Source organism: Mustela nigripes, chromosome 9, assembly GCF_022355385.1.
Source record: "Mustela nigripes isolate SB6536 chromosome 9, MUSNIG.SB6536, whole genome shotgun sequence".
Classification (NCBI taxonomy): Eukaryota; Metazoa; Chordata; class Mammalia; order Carnivora; family Mustelidae; genus Mustela; species Mustela nigripes.
Genome location: NC_081565.1, coordinates 21,466,550 through 21,492,767, shown reverse-complemented (window position 1 = coordinate 21,492,767; position 26,218 = coordinate 21,466,550). Strand labels below are relative to the sequence as shown.

General features: G+C 40.1%; 1 protein-coding gene across 1 annotated transcript in view; it reads left to right on the top strand.

The window, feature by feature from the left end:
* The window catches only part of ZNF483 (zinc finger protein 483), a 21,542-nt gene extending 1,736 nt beyond the window's left edge, over window positions 1-19,806 (top strand). The window contains exons 2-6 of the mRNA XM_059411078.1: window positions 280-820; window positions 2,470-2,558; window positions 4,083-4,209; window positions 4,576-4,671; window positions 7,640-19,806. Of these exons, the coding sequence (XP_059267061.1) occupies window positions 433-820; window positions 2,470-2,558; window positions 4,083-4,209; window positions 4,576-4,671; window positions 7,640-9,180 (2,241 nt within the window). The 5' untranslated portion in view covers window positions 280-432 and the 3' untranslated portion in view covers window positions 9,181-19,806. The remainder of the gene's footprint in view (window positions 1-279; window positions 821-2,469; window positions 2,559-4,082; window positions 4,210-4,575; window positions 4,672-7,639) is intronic.
* Window positions 19,807-26,218: the final 6,412 nt, after the last annotated feature.

The following is a 26,218-nucleotide window of genomic DNA, read 5'->3' as shown; positions in this document are numbered from 1 at the left end:
CCCCCCCCCCCCCATGCTGGGCTCAATCCCAGGGCCCAGAGATCACGACCTGAGCTAAAGGCAGAGGCTTTAACCCACTGAGCCTCCCAGGAACCCCAGAGGGTATCTTTAATTAGCATTCAATAACTCCTCTGCTTCTCACCTAGACCTTTGATGGAGCAGCTGGGCAGGGCTGTTCTAGGCCTTCTGTGTGTGTCTGCATACATCTGAACCAAACCAGGAGCAATGTTTTATAGGAGTAATAATTTGTTTTACTCACTGTCTTCTGTTTTTTGACAGTTTCTGCAAGACTAAGCTGAATGCTTGGAACCCTTGATATTTCGCTGTCTATAGTGCCTGTTGGTGGACTGTACTGACCATTCAACTAGAGTCTAAAGGAAATTGGATTCCTGCTGCTGACCCACAGTGCAAGCTGTAGTATCCTTGAATAAGATGACAGCCATCTCCCCAGACCCTCAGACCCTGGCCTCAAGTGAACCAAGCAAGGTCCTAAGAATGGATAGTCCGGGGGATCAAGAAGCTATCCTGAGAGGAGACAGTAAAGACCCAGAGACTTTCAGACAGAGATTCAGGTGGTTTTGTTACTCAGAAGTGGCTGGACCCAGAAAAGCCCTAAATCAGCTCTGGGATCTCTGCATTCAGTGGCTGAGACCAGACATCCACACGAAAGAACAGATTTTAGAGCTTTTGGTGTTTGAGCAATTCCTGACAGTTTTGCCTGGGGAGATCAGGATTTGGGTAAAGTCCCAACATCCTGAGAGTAGTGAGGAAGTGGTGACCCTGATAGAGGATTTGACCCAAACGCTTGAAGAAAAGGAAGGTGAGATTTATAGATGGTGGGAGGAAGCGGGTGCGACCTCCTCGAGGTGTGAAAGTGAACTCCCCCAAAGAAAGCAGTTGATTGCTGAGTCTCAGTTTGGGAGTGGGGACTGGCTCTGAATCAGTCCTGTCTTTTACTCTGTAATTTTGGGCAAGCTACATAACCTCTTGGAACCTTCATTTTTTTTTTTTTTTTAAATCTGTGGAAAGGGATTCCCATCTGCTTAGTCTTTTATGAGGGCTTATATGTGATAAGGTATAATACTAATTTCTTTCCTTTCAGCCTTAAGTAAAAGGGAATCTTAGAACATGGGAGCGAAGGAGATGACTTGCACACGTTTGGAGTCAGAGGCACACTGTCCAGGGCAGGTCTCAACTCCTGCCTCCCGAGTGTGCGGAGCATGTTTCTAGATTGGGGCGCCTGCCGTCTGCAGCAATGGAAATGCATTGTGCACTGTTCGGGCTTCGCATTAAGCATCTGAAATGTGACCAGGGCAAATAAGGAATTGAATCTTAAATTTAAACAGCCATGTGTGCTGGGCAACATCCGGGCAGGAGCCGCTGACCAACATTAAAATTCCATTATTATACACATACCAATGTATAAACTATAAACTGAATCGTAACATAGCATCATAAAATATTGGTAGACTTTGGGGTGGATAAGCCCTGTGAGGGCATGGGGTCCAGGTTTTATAAAATCCCTTTAATATGCTGCCCATGTCCCCAGTATGTGTATCAGATGAACTACCGTAAAGCTCTCAGTACATATGTGGGACAGTTTGCATTCTACCAAGAGTTCCTGGATAGGGAAATGGCATTTACCTCCGTAGAGTTCAACTGTGGTCACGCAGCTAATTGGTATGTTCATCCTTGGGGTTGCCTGACCTCTGACTTATCTGTCATGGCAACACGGTGCTTCTCCAAAATTAGAGCCTCTCAGCGGAAGCCCTTAGCAATAAAGAAGCTTGTGAATTTATTGCTGTAGCATTCTGTTAGAACAGTTCCCTTAAGAGTCCCTTCTATGTAATTCTGATTCTTAATTCCTTTCGATTATCTAATCAATAAGCTAAAATTCTTTTCATAAGAAAGTAAAGCGTGATTTAAAAAATGCTTAACCCTTATCAGAAGAAGAGCTCTTGACATCTCAGGGTATGTAATGTATTTAGTTGATATGTTCAGGTTCCTGATTTCCATCTTTAGGCGTCTGCTGGCAACCCCGGGAGAGGAGTGTGTTCCTGAGACCAGTTTGGTGCTTTCATTCAAGAAGCAGGGCATTGCCTCTGCAAGGCATTGTGCTAGGAGTATGAAGAAAACCAAATTAACACATAAAATGAATATGCTGCTTTACCTTAATACAGCCTACGACTATTTTTCAAATAACTATTATGCAAATAAAACACATTTAAGCTGTAGGCGTGTGGATTGAATGAAACCCGATTATTGTGAGCTTAGCGATCGAAGGCTGTTTTATGGAATAGGGGGAAAAGCTGGGATTTTAGAAAAGAGCGTGTATGTGGCTTTTATCTCTGTTTTAATAGGAATGGGAGAAACTTTCTTCTGACCTTTTTCTGCAGAGAAGTATGTGTAAGAATTTCTAGTCTGAGCAATGTGTTTGAAAGACTAGAGTGTCCTTTCCCCCCTTCCTAGATCCGATCTCTCAAGAGTCTGTTATTTCCCAAGAGGAGAATCCTGAAGAAAATAAAATGGTTTCTGTTCTTCCAAGTACTGAGTCCCGGGTAAGCTTCCTTTCACTGGTTTTCTTTTCTTTTTTTTTTTTTAAAGATATTATTTATTTACTTGACAGAGATCACAAGTAGGCAGAGAGGCAGAGAGAGAGAGAGGAGGAAGCAGGCTCCCTGCCGAGCAGAGAGCCCGATGTGGGACTCGATCCTGGGACCCCGAGATCATGACCCAAGCCAAAGGCAGCGGCTCAACCCACTGAGCCACCCAGGCGCCCCACTGGTTTTCATTCTTAAGTGAATACTTACTGAGCTCCTACAGAGTGGTATAAAGATATTAGAATCAAGAAAACAGTTTCCTTCACATTCTTCAAACTCATTCTTTTTTTTTTTTTAAGATTTTATTTATTTATTTGACAGACAGAGATCACAAGTAGGCAGAGAGGCAGGCAGAGAGAGAGGGGGAAGCAGGCTCCCTGCTGAGCAGAGAGCCCAATGCGGGGCTCGATCCCAGGACCCTGAGATCATGACCTGAGCCGAAGGCAAAGGCTTAACCCACTGAGCCACCCAGGCACCCTGTTCAAACTCATTGAGTGCTGTTTTATTTGAGTTACAAGGATTTGTCACAAGTCTGACTCTAAGAAAAGCAACAAAAAAAAGTTGACTAAAATTCTAGTTATTCTTGATAAAATTGGTCAAGTGGAAATAGAATTATATTTCCTTAATCCAATTAAAAAAAGTCTCCAGGGGCGCCTGGGTGGCTCAGTGGGTTAAGCCGCTGCCTTCAGCTTAGGTCATGATCTCAGGGTCCTGGGATCGAGTCCCGCATCAGGCTCTGCTCAGCAGGGAGCCTGCTTCCTTCTCTCTCTCTCTCTGCCTGCCTCTCAGTGTACTTGTAATTTCTCTCTGTCAAATAAATAAATAAAATCTTTTAAAAAAAATAAAAATAAAAAAAAATTTAAAAAGTCTCCAGCTGAACGGTATTGGAAAATAAAAAGCAGCTCTCACAATGCCTGTAAAAAGATAAGAATGTCTAATCATGCTGTTGTTAGTAGTTTTTTATATTCTAACCAAAGGAGTAAGATAAGAAGGGAATGAGGTAAATATTGGTATGAAAAAGACAAATGTGTGTTATTTGCAGATAACATGGTCTATTTGGAAAACCTCTAACAGGTATTGAAACTCATAATAATTGAGAAAAGTGGCTAGTTACAAATCAATTAGAATAATTTGCAATGGTTACAAATCACTTAGAAAATAATTATTTTTGTTAAGATTTTATTTATTTGAGAGAGAGTACATATGAGCACACACATGCATGAGCAGAGGGGAGAGAGAAGAATGCTCCTCACTGAGCAGGGAACCCGGATCCAGCACTGGGATCATGACCTGAACCAAAGGCAGACGCTTAACTAACTAAGCCACCCAGGCACCCTGAAAAAAAAAATTCTTACTCACAGAAGTAATCGATACTGCTATAGTAGATTGATAATGGCTGCCCAAAATGTGCCCAATTCCTAACCCCTAGAACCTGTGAGTGTTAATCCAATGCAAAAAGACTGTATTTTGTGTGTTCATAAGGAATCCATGACGATCAAGGATGTGGTTGTGAGCTTTTCCAGAGGAGAGTGGAGGAGGCTGGAGCCTTTTCAGAAGGAACTCTATAAGGAAGTGCTGCTGGAGAACTTTAGGAGCCTAGAGTTTGTGGGTAAAGATATCTGTTTATGATGTAATATATAAGCTGTATATCTTTTTGTCTGCTATCACTGAAAGATAAGTGCTATTAACTGTATTGGCTGGGTATGCAGGGTGGATACGACTAATCCTAAAAATGATTTCTGAAAATGTACTTTACTGCAATGTTTTCTCTAAAAAAACATTGAACTGGAAATGTTGAGTATCACTATGCTATCATCAAGACATACCTTCCCCAGTTCCTCCTGATTTTCCAGGAAATATGTCTGTACTTGACAGCATCTTCTCTTTCCTGGAGAACCTGAGGCTGTGTATAAATGTTGGAACATCTTTGCCCTGTGCAGAAACAGTCATTTTTTATTCTTTTCTCTATGAGCAGGCTTTCCAGTTTCCAAATTAGATTTGATTTCCCAGTTTAAGTGGGTTGAACTGCCATGGCTGCTGGAAAAAGAAATCTCAAAAGGCTCCAGACCAGGTGAGTCGATGAAAAGCAAAGAAATTAAAAGAGTTGCTTAGCCAAGTCATTTGTGAAGAGCCTTTGAAATGTATTGGGTAGGTTAGATGTTAAAATAGACGGTGATTAGAATAGACCACTTGCCTTCCTGGGGTATTCATTTTATTGGAGAGACCATTCATTTAGGTCCTCTGAGAAGTAGATGCCAAGACGTGATTGGCTATGCCAGGGACTTACTGGGGAGAATTGCAGTGAAGGAAAACGGGGAGACCGGTGAGAGCATAAGGTGAGTGTAACACCTGTGAATGAGAGAGGGAGGGTGGGAAGACTGGGTAGGAAGTGTCTTAGGTTGATGTGCCGTGTTTTGTTTTTTAAAGATTAATTTGAGAGTGGGAGAGCATGAGGGCAGAGGGAGAGGGAGAAGCAGACTCCCCACTGAGCAGGGAGCCTGACATGGGGCTCGATCCCAGGACCCTGGGATCATGACCTGAGCCGAAGGCAGAGGCTTAACCAACTGAGCCACCCAGGCACCTCATGGGCCATTTAATAAAGTTTTGGCAAGGCCAAAGAAGAGTTCACCAGCCGGAGTCACCTTTCTGGAGTCCTGTGTCTCTCTGGGCCTGCCTGTGTCCCTGCTGTACTTGCCATTGATTGGGAGCAGCTATGGGAAAGTGGCTTTGGTGTCGAATCAGCAGCCATGGGGGCTGAGTAACTCCGCAGAGTTGGAGATCTGAGCAGTGCATTTCTGGGTGCGCCTTAATATGGATATCAAACCACACAGTATTAGTGATGGGATGAATGGGGAACACAGGAACAATGGCTTACTTAACGTTTAAGTTGAGTCTTGAAGGAGAAGGAGGAATTCATCCAGTGGACAGCCTGGAGAGTATAATCTCATTTTTGTTAAAAGAAAAAAATATTTATATGCATGTATATATCTAAATATATAAATATAATTTAATTTTTTAAAAGTATGTAAATATAGTTTTTTTTTTTTTTTTAAGATTTTATTTATTATTTGACAGAGAGAAATCACAAGTAGTCGGAGAGGCAGGCAGAGAGAGAGAGGGAAGCAGGCTCCCTGCTGAGCAGAGAGCCCGATGCGGGACTCGATCCCAGGACCCTGAGATCATGACCTGAGCCGAAGGCAGCGGCTTAACCCACTGAGCCACCCAGGCGCCCCTAGATAGTTTTTTTTTTAATGTCTGGAGAACATTCCTGTTAATTGTGGTTATCTCTGGGGGATTACATTTTTTCTTCATCCTTCTCTTACCTTAAAATTTAACAATAAATAGTCTAAGTTTATAGTTAAAAAATAAGTTATTGCTTATATATCAGTACATTATTTTTTAAGAGAAAACCAATAATTTTACTTAGCTCTATTTCATCTTAACCAAAGTCAGACTATTGGTTGTTTTCAGTATATGTACCCAAATAAAGGATATTATTTTTTAATATAAATGGTATAAATGTGCCCCCCTTCCCCCAGAAGCATTATGTAGATGTACAACTTGTTTAAAAAGTTAACTTACAACAGATAGAAGAAAACACATAGACAAAGCAGAGTCGATAACTATAATTTAATAAAATACTTAAGCAAATCAGTAAGGAATGCTGAGTCTGTTAAAAAAAAAATGGGGGAAGAACTTGAGCAAATAGCTGACAAAATTAAAAATAACTGACAACACTAAATTTTAAATTGCTGCAAATTTGAAAAAAAGTTCCAAGTCATTGATCAGTGATGAAATATACATTTAAAGCAATAGTACTGAGACACCTGAGTAGCTTAGTTGATTAAACTTCCAACTCTTTGTTTCAATTCAGGTCATGATCTCTGGGATGTGAGATCGAGCCCCGCATCAAACCTCTTATTCAGTGTTAAGTCTGCTTGAGTTTCTTTTACCCTCTCCTTCTACTCCTCCCCTCTGCTGTCTCTCTTTTTAAAATAGATCTTATAAAAAATGCACAGAATTTTTAATAATAGTTAACTTCTGGGGAATAGAATTTTGTGCTTTATAGTTAACTCTTTAAAAAACAGGTTTTTTTGAAAGTGATGGTGTGACCTCATGATTAAGAGCCAAGTTGAATGATGTTCAAAGTTCTGAAGAGAGTGTAATTAGAGTATGATATTGGAGAAATCTGTGGGGATTGTGGGACTTGAACCTGAGGCCCTGGGTATTTCTGTTCAGGAAGGTGCCACGGGACTGCACTTGAAGACAAAGACTGAAAGAATAGGACTGAAATACCGTAGTGTGGGAGGGACAGTGGGTGGATGCCCACTTAGAGTGTATCCCTAAGGTTGACTGTTGTAACCTTTGAAAGTTTGGCATTGGCAGTGCTGCATGTCTGTGATGGGATTACCATTTTTCTGTAAATTCAGTGCTGTTCGGCTGCTTTGAGAAGCATTGGGTTAGGGATCAAAAGTATGGGCTTTGGTGTCAGAATATATGAAAAATCTGGCTCTGTTGCTTACAACACATGTGACTTGAGGCACGCTACTTGCTCTTACTCTTCCTCTGTGTGTGTAGTTGTCACATCCACAAAACAGGGCTAATGTCAGCACCTACTTTATAAAATTTTTGTGAAGATTAAGGGAAATACAAGTAGAGTGCTTGATACAGGGGGCTGGCCTTTACTAAGCATTCAATAAATGTTTGTGCTGTCGTCATTATTTAGAAAGAAAATAGATTGGCTCTAAAGAGAATGAGTTTGAGCCTATTACAGAAATTTGAAATGAGGGTGAGAACATGCATCTTTATTCTAACTATAAAGCACAAACTTCATTTTCCCCAATATTTTTCTTAACCCCTATATTTACCTGGTTTCTCTATATTATTTTTTCCTTCTCTGTGTCCTAAGATTCTGAAAACCGTCCAAGGTCATATTCATAATGTTTATAGACACTCCTACCTCTTTCCCTATCTCAGTCCCAAAAAGGACAGCTTCCTTTATTGCAAACGGGAGACGTTCTATTTGTTATTTCTTTTAGAGTATGAACCTAGAGGTGAATTGAAGGAATCCTTTCAAAATCAAGATGTTCTAGAAGAATCAACTTTAGATAAAATAATAGAAAGATGCCTAATGGGTGGTAATTATGGCCTGATGGGAGAGTCCCGGAAACGTAGCAGTAAGGAATATTCTCAAATGGCAGGCACACAAAAGAAAACTCATGGGAGAGGCAGTAAGGGTGAGGAGTTTGACCCAGAAAAGAGCCCCTTTGGAAGTAATTTCAAGCATACCTCAGAAATAATTAAACATCTGAGAGTCTACTTAAGGAAGAAGTCTCGGAGGTACAATGAATGCAAGAAACCCTTCAGTTTTCATTCAGACCTTATTCTGAACCGCAAAGAACACGCTGGAGAGAAGCCACGGAAATGTAACGAAGGCAGGAAAGTCTTAGGTCACTCTTCATCCCTAAGCGAACATCAGAAACATCAGAAAATGCATTTTGGCGCGAAGACCCAGAAGTGCAGTAATTGTGGGGTAACGTTTACGCGGAACTCATCCCTTAAGAGAAAAAACTCCCCTTTGTGTGAAAAATGTTGGAGAAATTTAAATCAAGATGCAACCTTAGATAAAGATGAGGGAGCAGAGGTAGGAGAGAAGACCCATAAATGTAGCAAATGTGGAAAAGCCTTCGGCTATAGTGCCTCACTGACCAAACATAGGAGGATTCACACAGGGGAGAAACCCTACATGTGCAATGAATGTGGAAAAGCTTTCAGTGACAGTTCATCCCTCACACCACACCACAGAACCCACAGCGGAGAGAAACCCTACAAATGTGATGATTGTGGAAAAGCTTTCACCCTGAGTGCCCACCTCATCAAACATCAGAGAGTTCATACCGGAGAAAAACCCTATAAATGTAAAGAATGCGGGAGACCCTTCAGTGACAGTTCCTCTCTTATTCAGCATCAGCGAATTCATACTGGAGAGAAACCCTACACGTGTAACAACTGTGGAAAATCCTTCAGTCACAGCTCGTCCCTTTCCAAACATCAGAGGATTCATACTGGAGAGAAGCCCTATAAATGCGGTGAATGTGGAAAAGCCTTTAGACAGAATTCTTGCCTTACGCGACATCAGAGGATCCACACTGGAGAAAAACCCTATTTGTGTAATGACTGCGGGATGACTTTCAGCCATTTTACGTCCGTCATTTATCATCAGCGACTTCATTCAGGAGAAAAGCCCTACAAGTGTAACCAGTGTGAGAAAGCCTTCCCTACCCATTCGCTCCTCAGTCGCCATCAGAGAATTCATACTGGCGTAAAGCCGTATAAATGTAAGGAATGTGGGAAATCTTTCAGTCAGAGTTCATCTCTCAACGAGCATCATCGGATTCATACTGGAGAGAAGCCCTATGAATGTAATTACTGTGGAGCGACCTTCAGCCGGAGCTCAATCCTTGTGGAACACCTAAAAATCCACACTGGAAGGAGAGAATATGAATGTAACGAATGTGAAAAGACATTTAAGAGTAACTCAGGCCTCATCAGACATCGGGGATTTCATTCTGGAGAGTAATTCTTGAAATACAGTAAGGTGGTTGGGGGGGGGGTGGAGTCTCATCAAATTGTCCCTTATTAAAAACCCAGGGTGGAAACGACCACCACATTGATCAGTAGCTACAACTTGAATGGGTTGGCAGCTGGGAAAAACACTTTTTGCCATTCACCACTCTTCTTTGGTAGATCGTAAGTAGGGTTGGTAAAGTTAGTAAAGTAGAGTTGGTAAACGGATGAAAAGTGAAGAAAGGGTGAGATGCGCAATGATTCCGAAAGATCAAATGCAGATTTAAAAAGCAAGAGGAGTGCACGAGACCCACTGATGAACCTTTTTTTTCTTCAAGAGATTTCCCTCTTCTAGCAAGAACTGGTCTCGAGTCATAACCTAGGTTCTGGGTTCTGTCCCAGTTTGCCAACCAGCTCACTGCATAACCTTGGACCCATCATTTGACCTTTCTAAATTTGGGTTTTCTTCACTGGTGGCAGGAAGGGGGTGGGTCTCACAATTTCTAAGTTTACCTCCAGTCCTCTCTGAAGCTGTGGGAATAAGCTTCGCAAGTTTCTGTAGTAGAAAAGCACTTATTTAAGATTCTGAACTGAGAATGTGGTATACTCTTCAAATGCCAGATGCTGGAATCCCTAGAATATCAACAGGAACGAGTCGGCAGAGCTCACACGGTGTGTCTTCAGGGAATGTTTTTATTGGACAAAGTACCCCAACCTGTTTTTCCCTCTGGGCTTTGACTGAGGGGATTAGGAATCTAGAGGGCAAACATTGGAGCCATCTCAGCCATGAGAGTACCGGTCCTAGGAAAATGGGTTGGGGGCTGGGGAGGGGGCGGTGGGGAAGGAAACGGGTGTTGAAAACAGAGCTATTCTGGATGGATTATCTTTTGTGAAAGAAAATTCTATTTTTTTAAAAGTCTGTTTATCCTAAGTACAGCCCCCCTATAATCAGAGTGCAAACATGGTATATGGCAAAGGTCACAAGCTAAGATTGAGCCGTTTGATGTTTTGGTTGATCTGTATGGTAAGATGTGTGTGTGTGTGTGTAGGTGGTTGGATAGATGGAACTTGTTGTCACCATTTAAAATTTAAAAATTAGGAGATTTCATACCAAAAAATTAAAGGCTTGCCTTGAAAAATTATAAGGGCTGTTAACCCTGACCCATACTTCAGTGGAGTACTCCGCTGGTTTGGGGTAGCAGCTGCTGCCTTTACACAGGGAATCTACTCTTCTACCAGCCAAGTTCTCTGATTTATAGGACTTGACTTGCCCTGACTATAGAAATTTGATACTATGGTCCCCTGCCATCTAGAGAATATGTATCCTAAAGTCTAAAGAGACTCCCCCGATAGTAAAATACAGCGGAAGAATGTAGAAGTCCCACAAAACAACTTCTCAGTTAAGTGCTTTGTTGTGAAATTAGACTTGAAGAGAGAGCAGTTATTAGTGGATTATTTCTTGTGACGAATCTCATTGGTGGAGTGTGAATAACCATTTCTGACTGAAAGAGGAACTAAAACCCTGAGTCGGGTGTAGGTCTCAAGTCCTAGGGTTCTGGAGGCGCCCTTCTGATTCAGCGATGGTACCAAGAAGTGCATAAAGTTGAAATCTGAGGTTGCTCCCTAATAAAGGAGAACGAAAACAGAAAACTTGGCTTGTGGAAGTGAAGAGATCCTGAATGCTGATGGAGACTCAGCAATATTTGCTGCGATTTAATGGGTATAGGTTTGCGATACTACCTCTGGATAATGCTTTTGGTTTCTTCCTTATACCCCCACTCCCTGCCCCCCCCAAAGGCCTGTAGTTCAGATACTGCTGTATGCTATGTTGGTCTGCATAATTGTCACTAAATGGACCTACCAGAGACATTCTAGCCATGAAAAGAAAATGGCTTAGGAGGATCATTCACCTGGGCTTAAGTTTTTTTCCAAACATATATAAACCCTGATTTTTTTTTAAAGATACAATTTATAGAGAAATATGTAAAGTTCTTGAGACAAGGCTTCGTCCAGGATGTTCAGTAGTTACAGCCTCCAACATTCATAAGAGGAGGTTTTATACCAGTACCAGCTGGGTATCTGGAACATAGAGGTTCTTTTTTTTTTTCTTTTCTTTTTTTTTTTTTTAAGCAAGTTTTTAGGGGTGGAAATTACATACAAAGGTCATTTCAAGTGTACAATCGGTGAGTTTTGGCAGACTCACTGAATTGTACAATCATCACCACAGTCCATTTTTAGAACATTTTATAAACTCAGTAAGATCCCTCAGCCCCGTTTACAGTTAACCCCCATTCCCACACTTAGCCTCAGGCAATCACTCTGTCCCTGTCGAGTTGCCTTTTCTGGACATTTTATACAAATAGGATCATATGTGGTCTTGTGTTTTTCATTAATGTATTTTCTAAGTTCATGTTGTAGCACATCGGGTCTTTATTTTTATGGTTAAATGAGACCCTATTTTATGGATATACCATATTTCGTCCATTCACCAGTTTAAGGACTTTTGGGTTGTTTACAGTTTTTGGCTGTTCATAATAATGCTGCTTTGAACATTGATGTGTAAATCTTTCTGTAGACATATTTTCATTGTTCTTAGGTAGATGCCTGAGTGGCTGGCTCACAGGGTTTTGTTTAACTTCCTAGGATATTGCCAAATTGTTTTGTAGGTGAGTACATGATTTTTCGTTCTGAGCAGCGCTGAATGACCCCTACAGTCAGAGAAGATAGATCTTAAAATCTGAACAAACTCCACTGATCGTGAAATGCAGGAAGAGAACGTAAAAAGTCATACAGAGTAACTTTTCAATTTTGTTTGTGAAATTAGACCTCAGAGGAATAGAGTATGCAGGGACTAGTGGATTATTTCTTAAGAATTTCATTGGCAAGGTCTGAATAGTAATTTCTAAATGAAAAGGAAACTAAAGCCCTGAGTCAGTCAGGTTTCTGTACATCCTCACTGACTCTTGTGGTATTGTCTGCCTTTTTCATTATAGCTGTCCTAAGGGTTGAAATGCTATCTCTTTGTGGTTTTAATTTACATTTCCCTGATGGCTAATGATGTTGAGAATCTTTTCATGTACTCAATAGCTATTCATTTATCTTCTTCAGCAAAATGTTTATTCAAGGTTTTTTCCATTTAAAGAGTTAGGTCTATTGAGCTGTCATATTTTATATTCTACGTGAAAGTCCTTTCTCCAGTATGGAGAAATACTAGCCGTGGAGAGCTGCCTCAAACTCTACTGCATGATATTTATAAAAAGCTTGTTTTTAATAACTACTTATCTATAATTGCCTAAAGGATAGTCGATGCGGGCCATCATCCTAAGTACTTAAATTTATTTTTTATGTCCTATCAGATAATCAAGAGATTTTTAAACTTCTTTTGATCTCTTATCAAATTGTTCTTATTAACAAAATTAGCAGTATTTATTAATACTATTAAAACCAGTATTTAACTTAATGCTGTTTAGGTACATTGACAGGTATTAAAATCAGCCCTTTAACATATTCTGTCTACTTTAAAATGAAGACCTTGTTTTTCACAGTGTTTCTTCTTAATGAGTTTCCACTGAAGAAACTACTGTCAGGTTACAGGACAGGATAAAGCTTCGCCTGTCAGTGATTCTTTTTTTTATTTACTTACTTTTGAATTGGTTTTTAACATGGCGAAATACAGATAACCTAAAATGGACCAGTTTAACCCTTTTTGGGAGTATGACTCAGTGGCATTAAGTATATTCGTGTTGTTGTGCAATCATCACCCCTGTCCATCTCCAGAAGTTGTCTGTCATCCCAAACTGAAGCTCATGAAACAGTAATCCCTCATTCTGTCCTGCCCCCAGCCCCTGGGGGCCACTATTCTGCTTTGTGTCTCTCTGAATTTTGAATATTTTAGGTCCCTCCTATAAATGGGATTATTGAATATTTGTCCTTCTGTGTCTGGCTTCTTTCATTTAGCAAAATGTTTTTAAGGTTCAAAAAAAAAAAATGTTTTTAAGGTTCATGTTGTAGCAGGTGTCAGAATTTTCATTCTTTTCAAGACTGAACAACATTCCGTCATATGTATATACCACATTTTGTTCATTCATCCATCAACGAACATCTGGGTCATTTCCACCATTTTGACTACGTTAGTGATGTAAAATAGCAGAGTCCCTGTTTTCAGTTCTTCAAAGATGTCGGTGTCATCTAGAACAGAGACTCTTCCCGAAGGTTTTTGGTTCACTTTCCTGAGATCCAACAGAGGAATCACTGTCTATGGGTGTCCTAGCCTTAGGAAATGTATTTCTTGTAAGACCTGGAAGTTGAAATCAGTCCTTGATGCAGGCACTGCAGAGAGGATAATGTGTCCGCAGTGACAAAAACCACAACCATGTGCATCTTCCATCATGGGTGACCAGGTCCATTACTATGAGCAGTAATATTTTGAAAAAAGGAAAAATTTTTTTTAAACATTTTATTTATTTATTTGACAGAGAGAGACCACAAGTAGGCGGAGAGGCAGGCAGAGAGAGAGAGGGGGAAGCAGGCTCCCTGCTGAGCAGAGAGCCCAATGCGGGACTCGATCCCAGGACCCTGAGATCATGACGTGAGCCGAAGGCAGCGGCTTAACCCACTGAGCCACCCAGGCACCCCGAAAAAAGAAATTTTTTAAAGATTTTATTTTTTTATTTACAGACAGAGATCACAAGTAGGCAGAGAGGCAGGCAGAGAGCGGGGTGGGGGTGGGGAAGCAGGCTCTTTGCTGAGCAGAGAGCCTGATGCAGGCCATGATCCCAGGACCTTGGAATCATGACCTGAGCTGAAGGCAGAGGCTTAACCCACTGAGCCACGCAGGCACCCCAAGCAGGAATATTTTGAAAGGGATTTTTTTTTGGAGCAGTAGGTCTCAATAGTGGGCTTATAAAATTCGGTACAAACCATGTTGTAAATAGTTGTGTTGCCATCTGGGTCTTGTTCCCTGTATAGCGCACAGGCAGAGAAGATTTAGCATAATTCTTGAGGGCCCTAGGATTTTCAGAATGGCAAATAAGCATTGGTTGCAACTTAAAGTCACCAGCTGCTTTAGTTCCAAACAAGAGAGTTAGGCACTGACTTCTCTGTGGTTAGGAAAGTCCTAGATGGCGTTTTCTTATAAGGCTGTTTGGTCTGCACTGAGAATCTCTTGTTTGGTTGTAGCCACCTTCATTAATGAGCTAGATCTTCTGGATAACTTGCTGCAGCTTCTTTATCTCTGTCAGCCTTTATAGAATTCAGGAAAGTTAGGGCCTTGCTCAGGATTAGGCTTTGGCTTGAGAGAATGTTGGGATTGGTTTGATCTTCTCTCCAGATCACTCAGACTTTCTTCCTATCACCGAGAAGAGTGTTTTGCTTTTTGATCATTCATGTGTTCATTGGAGTTGCTCTTTTAATCTCCTTCAGAAACCTTCCCTTTGTGTTCACAGCTTGGCTAACTGATGGAAGAGGCCTAGCTTTTGGCTGGTCAACTTTCGATATGCCTTCCTTATGAAGCTTAACTATTTCTGTTTTGTTTTGTTTTGTTTTTTTTAATTTAAAGTGAGAAATGTGTGACTCTTCCTTTCGTTTGAACCCTTAGAGGCCATTGTAGTGTTATTAATTGGCCTCATTTTGGTACTGTTGTGTCTTCGGGAAGTCAGGAGGTCCAAGGAGAGGGAGAAAGACCCAGGGATGGTGGGTCCATGGAGCAGTCAGAACATGCAGTCAAGTTTACTCTTATCAGTCAAGTTCACTGTCTTATGTGGGTGTGGTTCGTGATGCCCCAAAACAATATAGTAGTCATATCTAAAAGCAGAGATGGTAGTAATAATTGCAAAGTTTGAAATACTGTGAGAATTCCCAAAATGTGACACATAAAGTGAGCAAATGCTGTTGGGAAAATGGTGCCAGTAGAATTGCTCAATTCTAGTTCAAGGTTGCCGCAAACCTTCAATTGGTGTTAAAAAACAAAAACAAACCACACATGATATCTGTGAAGCACAATAATATAATGCATCTGTTCATTTCTGGAAATGCTACAAACATTCATTAATGCTTAGTATATGCGATGCACTTTAAGAGATGAGATGAATAGCAAATGTTCTCCGCCCTGTAGAAATCCAGTGGGGTGGGTAAGACTGATGAGTTTTGGAGGGGTGGGTACGGTGCAGGTCAGAGTAGGATTGCAACTAACAGCTCTAGCGGGCTGTGTGCAGCACTAAAAATGAAATGTAAGCCTAGCGGGTGGGAGCCCACAGGAGAGTGACTCTGACACTTGGGGGTAGGAGGCCGTTGCACCCCATGTTGCCACAGTTGAGGCCCGGCGTCATAAAGACCTTTCTTCCCAACCCTTTTGAGAAGTTTGTGTTTTATTACCAAGCCAGTGAGGAACCACTGCATGTTCTTCCTGTGTGTGTGTATTACCTGATAGTCTTCTATTTTTGTTGTTTCTTATTTTGTGTTTTCCTCAGAATTGTTTCTCTGAGGTGCAACTGCTTGATGAAAATGGAGATGCATTTTAAGATTCTGAAAATGTACTGTCAAGTTGTCTGTAAAATACAGCATATTTCATAGGATCTCTCCTTTATATGGAACTATGGACGTCTATAAAGGTCTGACCTAAGGAAGTTTTTCCCCAAACCAGGGCGCTTGTGAGGTGTCTCTCCTGAGTCAATCTGGTGTTTAGGAAGTTGAAAATTACTATTTTCTACCCTCAGAGCATCGGTTAGATCTTTGCTGGACTCTTACAGGTTCCAAGGTCAAGATTCTTCCAGTTGGAGTCCTCAAGGGCCTCTCCTTACAGAGGGGTTCTGAAAATCTACAAGCTTTGCCAAATCTATCAGTAGCTCTTCTGGGGTTTTTGCCATTGGTATTCAAGATGTTTATAGCCTTTTTGTAAAATGGAACCAAGGAGAGCATTCCCCTCTAAAGTAGTAATTCATGGATGCCTAGTCTCTCCTCCCACCCCCCGCTTTGAAGAATTGTCTTCATTTTCTCACTTCATCTGCCAGCCTCATCAGAACCTTCCTTTTGCTCTTGCATCTTTTTTTTTTTTTTTAATTAAAAAAAATTTTTTTTCTGCTCTTGCATCTTTAAGACCGTTGGTTTAAAGGTTCTGTTTGGGAAGCCTGGCCTCTGGGCTTCCCAAGCTACATTTTCTGTTGATTTGTTTTATTCCTTCAAATGGGCCTTACTTTTCTCTTTCTTCATACTTCTTGTGAATCTTTTGTTGTTGAAAACTCAACATTTGAATCTTCTAGTTAAGTAGCTCTGGAAATTAGGCTTTCCCTCTTTTCAGAGTTTTAGGTGATTGTTTTAGGATGTCTCTATGCTGGGGATCAGTCTGTGGTGCATGCTTAAATTTTTCTGGCTGTATTTCCCTGGGTAGAGACTGTGGTTTTCTAAGTTTTCCATATGTGATTTTCTTTTCAATGTCTAGAAAAACCAGGTGCTGTCCACAAGGACCTTGGAAGCTCTATTACCCAGTGGAGGTTGGAAGAGTGGTGGCTGGATTCTGTGAAGGCTCTTCCTTCGTGATCAGAAACAGCCACCCACAACGCAGAACCCAGAACTCCAGTATTTAGAGGCAAAGATTTTTATTGCCTACTCTGGTTCCAGCAAGACAAACTATGGGTGTGGATTTCATCTCTTGGGCTGGCCAGAAGAGTCTGGGTGACTCCTAATGTCCCGAAGGCTACTTCCACCTCTCATCATTTCAGTTTACTAGTCAGGGTTTTCCCTGAGAGCTGTAAGTTTTCAAATAGACATCATGTATTCCAGAGTAATCACTAGATACTTTCTTCTGGTACAGTTGTCTAGGTGGCAAGTTGGATTTTTGGTGCTTCCTACTCTACCATCTTCCATGATATCACTTCCTCCACATCTTTGATCTTTATCTTGCTTTCTGGAAAAATTTTTCAGCTTTACCCTCCAACTCTGCTACTAAATGTTTTGAATGTTTTGTTGCTGTTGTCACATTTATAATTCTAAGTGCATTTAGATTGTTTTGTTTTTGTTTTTGTTTTGTTTTGTTTTTTTGGATAATCTGTTTTTTCACTGGTAAACTTTTTTTTCCCTCCGAAGATACTAATACAGTGTCTTTCCATGTTATTCTGCTGCCTGCATTATCTGTCTTTCCTCTGGGTTGTTTTTAACCTGTTTTCTCTCTTTCACAATGGAGGCTTTTCTCAAATTTCCTCAGATTTCTAGGAATCTTTGTTCACATTTAAGAAGAGGGTTCTAAAAGCTGACTGGAAGGTGTTTTAATTACTACAGCACTGTCCAAGAGGAGCATAATGTGAGCCACATACGTAATTTCAGATTTTCTGGTAGCTACTTTTAAAAAGCAAAGCAGATGAAGTTAACAATATATTTCATTTTACCCAATAGAGGCATAATATTATTTCAACATATTTTAACTGGTGTAAAACTTACTGATGAGATATTTTATATTTCTTTCTGCATTGTCTTCAAAACCCAGTGTATAGTTTATAAACATTGCAGCACATTTTAATTCATACACTAAATTTTCATCTGAATTACTTGATCCATTTTTAGATTTGTAAAACTTAGCATTGAAAAGTGGATTCACATAGTTCTTGCAAACATATCTTGTTCTAAATATACTTAAAATTTTTGATAACTGCATCAAGTATCAGAAGAATAACTGATATTTGCATCCACATTGACAAAACTGTTCATCTTTTTATTGGAAGAATTGATTTGACTTTGAACCAAAAGCATTTCAAATTACATTTGAAAACTGTATTTGTTCAGGTAAATTCAACTCAGTATTATCATCATCAAATTTGGCATAAGGCATTACATAAAATGGAAACAAAACTGAACTTATTCATATCAACAAACCAGTCTTTACATTTGTCTTTTTTTTTTTTTGCAGCTAACTTGCATAAAGCACTATCAATTACATTTAAAATTTGCATATTGACCCAATGTTAGAAAAATGTGTACAGTTGTCATTTTTAAATTTGTATTATGAAATGTTTCTTAATGTTTTTTTTTTTTTTAAGATTTTATTTATTTATTTGACAGAGAGAAATCACAAGTAGATGGAGAGGCAGGCAGAGAGAGAGAGAGGGAAGCAGGCTCCCCGCCGAGCAGAGAGCCCGATGCGGGCCTCGATCCCAGGACCCTGAGATCATGACCCGAGCCGAAGGTAGCGGCTTAACCCACTGAGCCACCCAGGCGCCCCTAAATGTTTCTTAATGTTTAATTTAGTTTATTATTAGTTAATTTGGTTTTAACTAAATTATTTTAACTAAATTTTTCCCCTAAGTAGGTAAAATTTTTCCTGTCATAAGGAACTTCAAATTCAGCTTATTCGTGCACAGTGTTATGTTAAGGAGAATTATCATACTGACACTTTTTGTCCTTGATTATATGGCAAGCATTCCTTTCATTTTAAGAAAACCTTGAATTGGAATGCCTAGTACAGGAAGTCTTTGTAAAAATTCTCTTATGACTCAACCAAGGAACATTAATAAAAACACAGATCATTAAAAACATTACTGATTCCATAACCTGGCAATGATTATTTTATAGCACTTGCACATATATATTGAAGAATTTTAACATCTGTATTCATGACCCATTAGAGTTTGCTTTGGAAAACAACATAAATATTTTCAGTAGTTATCAGACAGTGGAACAAAGCAATGAGGGAAACAACATTCTCTTGCTTTAAAATTCCAGTACTTTTGATCTTTTGATTTAACATAGCTGGAAGTCTCATTCTTACGATAGAAACTAATTTTTCTATGTCTAGCTGAAATTCTTTGACAGGTGAAAAAAAATGTCAAAAATAAAACCTGTCACAAGTTTGAGTTTCTAGGCAATGAATTGACATTTCTTCATAAATTTGGATGTTCTTTGAGACAAAATGTACCAAAATTTTCAACAATTCACTGTCTTACATCACATGACTCATCTAAAGCTAAAAGTAAATACTTGCAACTCTTAAAATTATGAAACAATCTTTGATAGTATTAGAAACTTCTTGTATCCTATGATCAGTATTGTTTAGAGGGTTAATTGAAGATCTCAACTTTTGTAAATGTCTTTTTAAGTCTTATAATTTTCTAACTAAATTATCATAACTGAAATAATCATTCCTTTTTACCATCTTTCCAGTGAAGATTTTGTGTTTGTGTGTGTGTGTGTGTGTGTTCAAGAATTCAAGTATTGTATAGCTGGCCAACTTTACAAGCTAAAAATCCTGTTAAAAAGTGTTTAAATTTTTTTGATGGGAATTGCTCATTTCATGTGACTAATTTCATGGATTTTTTTTTTTTCTGTTAGAATACTTATTGAACTCACTAGATTGTTGCTAGAAATGACAAATACTAGCTGTTGTCTTAAATATTGTCTACTCTATTTAACACTTTTGTATACAACAAGCAGCTTTTTCATTTCACTGTGCCTGCAGTAAATTGCAATCGCTATTCCTCGTTAAATGTGCACTAGACCCTCTTCCCCTTTTCTCTTTACTAGTTGCAGTACTCGCTTCTGCAGTACACTGAATTCTGCCTCAGTATTATGCCTTCATTTAAAATTTAAATGTTGGGGCGCCTGGGTGGCTCAGTGGGTTAAGCCGCTGCCTTCGGCTCAGGTCATGATCTCAGAGTCCTGGGATCGAGTCCCGCATCGGGCTCTCTGCTCGGCAGGGAGCCTGCTTCCCTCTCTCTCTCTCTCTGCCTGCCTCTCCATCTACTTGTGATTTCTCTCTGTCAAATAAATAAATAAAATCTTTAAAAAAATAAATAAATAAAATAAAATAAAATAAAATTTAAATGTTTTCCCGTATTTTTTTAATCTAGAAAATGATTAAAATTAAAATAGTGCGTATCTCAGTTGATGATTCTGATTTGCATAAGTATCACTGTAACTTGTGCTGTCTGCCTTGGTATACTTGAACTTGTGCTAGCCACATAAAATATCCAAGTAAACACATCGTGATGTTATTCCAGTGCATAGAAGAAAATCATCTGAACCGAATCAATCTGTCGATACTGCCTAGATTGGTGAAGTGTTTATCTGTAATCCTAGAACTAATGCACGTTCCTGTCTAAGCATTACAGTACAACATCCTATGCGATGCAACAGTTAAAGTGAATTGTAGTTCTACGAAAACAATAAAGTTGTGTTTAATGGGAAGACATTGACTCTGCTTCGGTTTTTTCAGTCTCAGAATGTGGCAGTGTTCATTACCATGGTTCTCAGTAGATTTATGTGGCTGCCATAATGGACAATACAGGGTCGGAGTAAGCAGTGCTAGCCAGGGAGCCAAGAGATCCAAGTGGTTTAACTGAGTAACAGTTCATTTCCCAGGAAGGCTTCCTGCATTTTGTTGCCTTCCAACATTTTGTAGCTATGCCATTGGGAGGCCCCAGAGGCAAAGAAATCAAGAACGGGAGCATTATACATTTATACATACATATTTAAACACTAACCTGGAAGCAGCTTAGAACCATGGGTTCTGGGGCTCCTGTGGTTGGTTAGGCATCTGCCTTTAGCTCAGGTAATGATCTCAGGGTCCTGGGATGAGCCCCATATCAGACTCCCTACTCAGTGGGAAGTCTGCTTCTCCCTCTCCCCCGGCTGCTTTCTTGCTTGCATGCTGTCCCTCAAATGAATAACATTTTTAAAGAAATCAATCGAAAGGAACCATGGGTCTCCACTGGGTGCCAAGATGTCCCAGGTCACTGTAGAGAACTCATAGGGATTTCCCAGGATATTTTACATTTTAGGGAAACACAGCTATCGCTATTGGGCATAGCACCAACTACTATTGTCTGGACCTTTTTAGCAAATGGGGCAGTTAGGTATTTCTTACCTAATTGTGCCTAAGGGCACTGTGAAATGCTGACTGTGGTGCTAAGAATGCTCTAACCCGGAAACTGGGAACAAGTGGCTTAGAAATCTCTTCTGTTCTTTTGCATTGGCCAGAAATCAGTCACATGACACCTCACCGCAGAGGAAGCTGGGAAATTGTCTCCCCCTCATTGTGAGCACATGGACTGCTCCAGCTACAACCTGTCCTGATCACTATGTCCTTTCGTTAACCCCCCACACAGTACCTACCTTCTTTTCCTAAGGGAGGCAATCCAAAGTCTGTTGATGAATGTTTCCACCTGCAAGTCCAGGGTCTCTGGGTTAGAAGCTTGAGTACATGGGAGCGGCAGGTCAATTTGTGGGCTTCACAGAAGGATGATTGGGTGTTCACTTAGTTTTTGCCTTGGGGACTCCCACATGTCAGTGTCTGTCAGTCATCCTTGAAGCAGTGTAATTTCTCAGGAAGGATCTATTGGTTTCTAGAGAGGGAGCTAATCTTCCAGGGTTTATACACCTGGCTATTGCAGGCTAGGTGGAAGAAAGCAGCCTTGTGGGATGGGAGTTGAAGTCCACTCACACCCCCACCTTAGACTTCCACTTAATCTGTTTTTAGCCTGACATCTCATTTCCACCTTCTTCCAGGGCCAAGTGACCCTAGTTAAAAGCCTTTCAGATTCCACTTGGTAACAGTTCATACTTCAGTTTTCTCTGGGGGGTTATGGATAGATAAACGCCAGGCAAGCTAGGAGTGGTACTGTGGGCTTGAACTACTCCTCTTCCCTTCTCTTCTCTCTTTCTCCCTCCCTCCTTTCCTTCCTTTCTAAGATTTTATTTATTTGAGAGAGAGAGAGAGAGAACACAAGCAGGGGGAGGGGAAGGGGCAGAGGGAAAAGCAGGCTCCCCACTGAGCAGGAAGCTGGATGTGGGGCATGATCCCAGGACCCTGAGATCACGACCTGAGCTGAAGGCAGATGCTTAACCAACTGAGCCACCCAGGTGCCCCTTGAACGGCTCTTTGTGTACATTTTCAAGTACTATCTTTGTAGCCCCCTTGGTTGCCTCCTCACTTCCAGAGTACCTGACATCTACACTTCCCAAATCTTTATAGGTTTTATCAGACCCTTTGGAAGAAGGCAGTTGTGTTTGTTTGTTTGTTTTTTTGCCTGTCCTGTCAATGCAAGTTCCTAAACAGTATGTGTCTTCATACAATATTGCTTGGGGTTTCATGTGTTTCTTAATTTTTTAAGCATACAGAGTGATGATTTGGTATATATATTGTGAAATGATCCCCCTCTCCAGTTCAGTTAATTCATACATCCATCACTTTACATATTTACCTTTTTTGAGGGGAACATTTTAAATTCTACTCCTAGGGGCGCCTGGTTGGCTCAGTGGGTTAAGCCGCTGCCTTCGGCTCAGGTCATGATCTCAGGGTCCTGGGATCGAGTCCCGCATCTGGCTCTCTGCTCGGCAGGGAGCCTGCTTCCCTCTCTCTCTCTCTCTGCCTGCCTCTCTATCTACTTGTGATTTCTCTCTGTCAAATAAATAAATAAAATCTTTAAAAAAATAAAATAAATTCTACTCCTAGCAAATTTCAATTATAAAATACAGTGTTATCAACTCCTCTCATCATGTTACACACTGGGTCCTTAGGACTTAATCATTTGTACTGAATTTGTACCCCTTTACCAACCTCTTCCTATTTCTCACCACCCCCAAACCCTGGCAACTACTTTTCTACTGTTCCCATGAGTTCGACTTTTTCCTTTCTTTTTTAGATTTCACATATAAGTGATGCCACATAGTATTTGTCTTTTCCTGGCTTGTTTCACTAAGCATAATGCCCTGTTTCATCCATGTTGCAAAGGGCAATTTCCTTTTCTAAGGCTGAAGGATATTTGTGTGTGTTTTCTTTATCCATTCATCTCTTAATGGACACTACATTGTTTTCATTCCTTGGCTATCGTGAATAATACTGCAAAAATTCATTTCTTTGAAGTGTACAATTTAGTGGTTTTAGTATTGTCACAAAGATGTGCAACTATTACCACTATAGGGATGCCTGTGTAGCTCAGTCAATTAATTGTTAGCCTTTGGCTCAGGTCATGATCCCAGGATCCTGGGATCAAGCCCCATATGGGGCTCCCTGCACAGCTGGGAGCCTGCTTCTCTCTCTCCCTCAGCCCCTCCCTCTGCTCATGCTTGCTATCTCAAATAAATAAAATCCTTTTTTTTTTTAAAAAAAAGAAAAAAACTATCACCACTATATAATTCAAGAATATTTTATCTTGGGGTGGCTCAGTGGGTTAAGCCTCTGTCTTCGGCTCAAGTCATGATCCCAGGGTCCTGAGATCAAGCCCCACATCAGGCTCTCTGCTCGGTGGGGAGCCTGCTTCCTCCTCTCTTTCTGCCTGCCTTTCTGCCTACTTGTGATTTCTCTCTGTGTCAAATAAATAAATAAATAAAATCTTAAAAAAAATTTTTTTATCTCTCCCCAAATCAATTCCATACCTATTAGCCATCACTTCCTACTTGCCCCTTACCAATCTGTACAACCACTAATCTACTTTGTCTCTAAATTTGCCTGTTTTTTCTGGACATTCCATATAAATAGAATCATACAGGGGCACCTGGGTGGCTCAGTAGTTATGTGTCTGTCTTGGGCTCAGGTCATGATCTGGGAGTCACTGGGATGGAGTCCTGTAGCAGGCTCCTTGCTCAGCAGGAAGTCTGCTTCTCCCTCTCCCTTTCTCTCTCGTTCACTCTCTCTCCCAAATAAGTAAATAAAATCTTTTTTAAATAAATCATACAATGAATGGCTTTTTGTGTCTGTTTTCTTTCAGTTAGCCTGATGTTTCCAAAAATCTATTTATGTTGTAGCGTGTATCAGTACTTCATTCCTTTTTATGGCTGAATAGTATTTCATTGTATGGATATACCACATTACAGTCATTCATCATTTGATGGACATTGGGTTGTTTCTTCTTTGGGCTATTATGAATAATGCTGCTATGAACATTTGGGTATAAGTTTTTGTGTGGACATATGATTTCAATTCTTTGGTGTATACCAGTGAGTGAAACTGTGAGTGTGGTGTACACGGCAACTCTGCTTACCATTTTGAAGAATTCCTGAACTGTTTCCCAAAGGGGTCCCACCACTTTACATCCCCCTCAGCAATGTGTGAGTAATTGGCAAAATCGATTTTTCACTTCTTTGCCATCACTTGTTATTGCCTGTCTTTCTTATAACAACGGGTTACAAAAATCCTACCGGTTCCTCTTAATTTTTCTTAAATGGAGTTTGTTTTTCTGTTTCTTATGCCCTAGGTTGTTTTGGATGATTTTCCAGACAAGAAGGCAGATTTCTTACTCCCTTAAAATTAGAAGCTCTGTAGATCTTGTAAAACTTTTTCAATTGGGCTAATAATACTCTGTCAGTGTTGATGTCCTGCCTGGTTTTTTATCTGGAAATTCTTTATCCTTCATCTGTAGGCTGTTGACTATCACTTTACTATGAAATTGCACTGAAAAAATTATATTCTTGGAACATACACAAGTTCACAGAATGTAAACTCCAAATACTTGAATTGTGGGCTATTGCATGCTGGCAAAAATCACAATGAGTTGTATCATATCAAGTCCAATTAGCCACTTGGCAGTAGTCGTGGATTATGCTGTTAAGCATCAGGCTAAAACTCTATGGCAAGTATTTTAAATGAGTTAATCTTCTGAAACTAATGATATGCATAATTAACTGAATTTAAGTAAAATAAAGCTTAAAAAATGAGTTATTCTGAAATATTGTATTTTTTTTTAAAGATTTTATTTATTTATTTGACAGAGAGAAATCACAAGTAGATGGAGAGGCAGGCAGAGAGAGAGAGAGAGGGAAGCAGGCTCCCCGCTGAGCAGAGAGCCTGATGCGGGACTCAATCTCAGGACCTCGAGATCATGACCTGAGCCGAAGGCAGCGGCTTAACCCACTGAGCCACCTAGGCGCCCCTCTGAAATATTGTATTAAAAAGGGAATTCTTTTAATACTTTATTACAAAAATGCATAATTGTGCATAGATTGATAAATGTATTTTAAAACTTTTCCCAAACTGTAGCAATAACTTAAAAATGCAATGGAAAAAAATCCTATTCACATTAGTAGCAAAACAATGAAATACACATCTTTGTGTTTTGAGTGGGTGAGTCTAGATATGGAACCAAGTACCTACAAATAGAAAACATAGTAAAAGATATATTTCAAGTCAATGAAGGAAAGATGGATTCCATAAATGATGTAGGAAAAACTGGCTCATAACTTGGAAAATATTAAGACAGATACCTATCTTACTGTTGGGACCAAGATAAATTCCAGAGGAGATAAAGATGGAAGTGGAGGAAACAGGAAGCCCTGTGTTCCTCCTGTCTCCTCTGAAGCTGAAAATATTAATGCCTGCTTGGGAGGCTTTCCCAAAAAGTACATACTGTGTGGTTGTGGATCTCACAGACTTCGGCCTTACCTTGGCTGATTATTGTCTGTCTCTCTCCCTCTGAGTAAGTCAGGAGTCTGTGGTAGTTTGGTAGCTGGAAAGCTCCTGTCTTGTGGCCTATGTTTTTTGTACTGGTCATATTTTCTCTTCTTTTTAAAAATTGTGTTCAGGTATAATTTACATATAATAAGATGCACATTTAAACATACCACTTTATGAGTTCTGACAAATACCTCCTCTTATGTCATCCCCACTCCAACACTGAAATGACCCCAGAAAATTCTCTCTTGCTCCTTTGCTTTCAATCTCAATCCCCTATTCTATGCTCTGTCACGGATCTAACATAACATCTAAAACTGAAATGAAATATGGGAGAAAGATTTCACGACCTTGAGCTAGGCAAAGGTTTCTTAGGTGAGACACGAAAATCAGTAACTGTAAAGGAAAAAAAGATAAGTGTTATCAAAATTAAAAATAAATGCTGTTGGGGCACCTGGGGGGCTCACTCAGTTAAGCATCTGACTCTTGATTTTGGCTCAGGTCATAATCTCAGGGTTGTGGGATTGAACCCCAAGTCAGCCTCCACGCTCAGAGGGAAGTCTACTTGAAGATTGTCTCCTTCTGCCCACCCCCCACTCATGCTCAAATAAATAACTAAATCTTAGAACAAAAATAAATGCTCTGGATTGTGTTTCTGGGTCAGCATGTGTTGCCTTTGGAA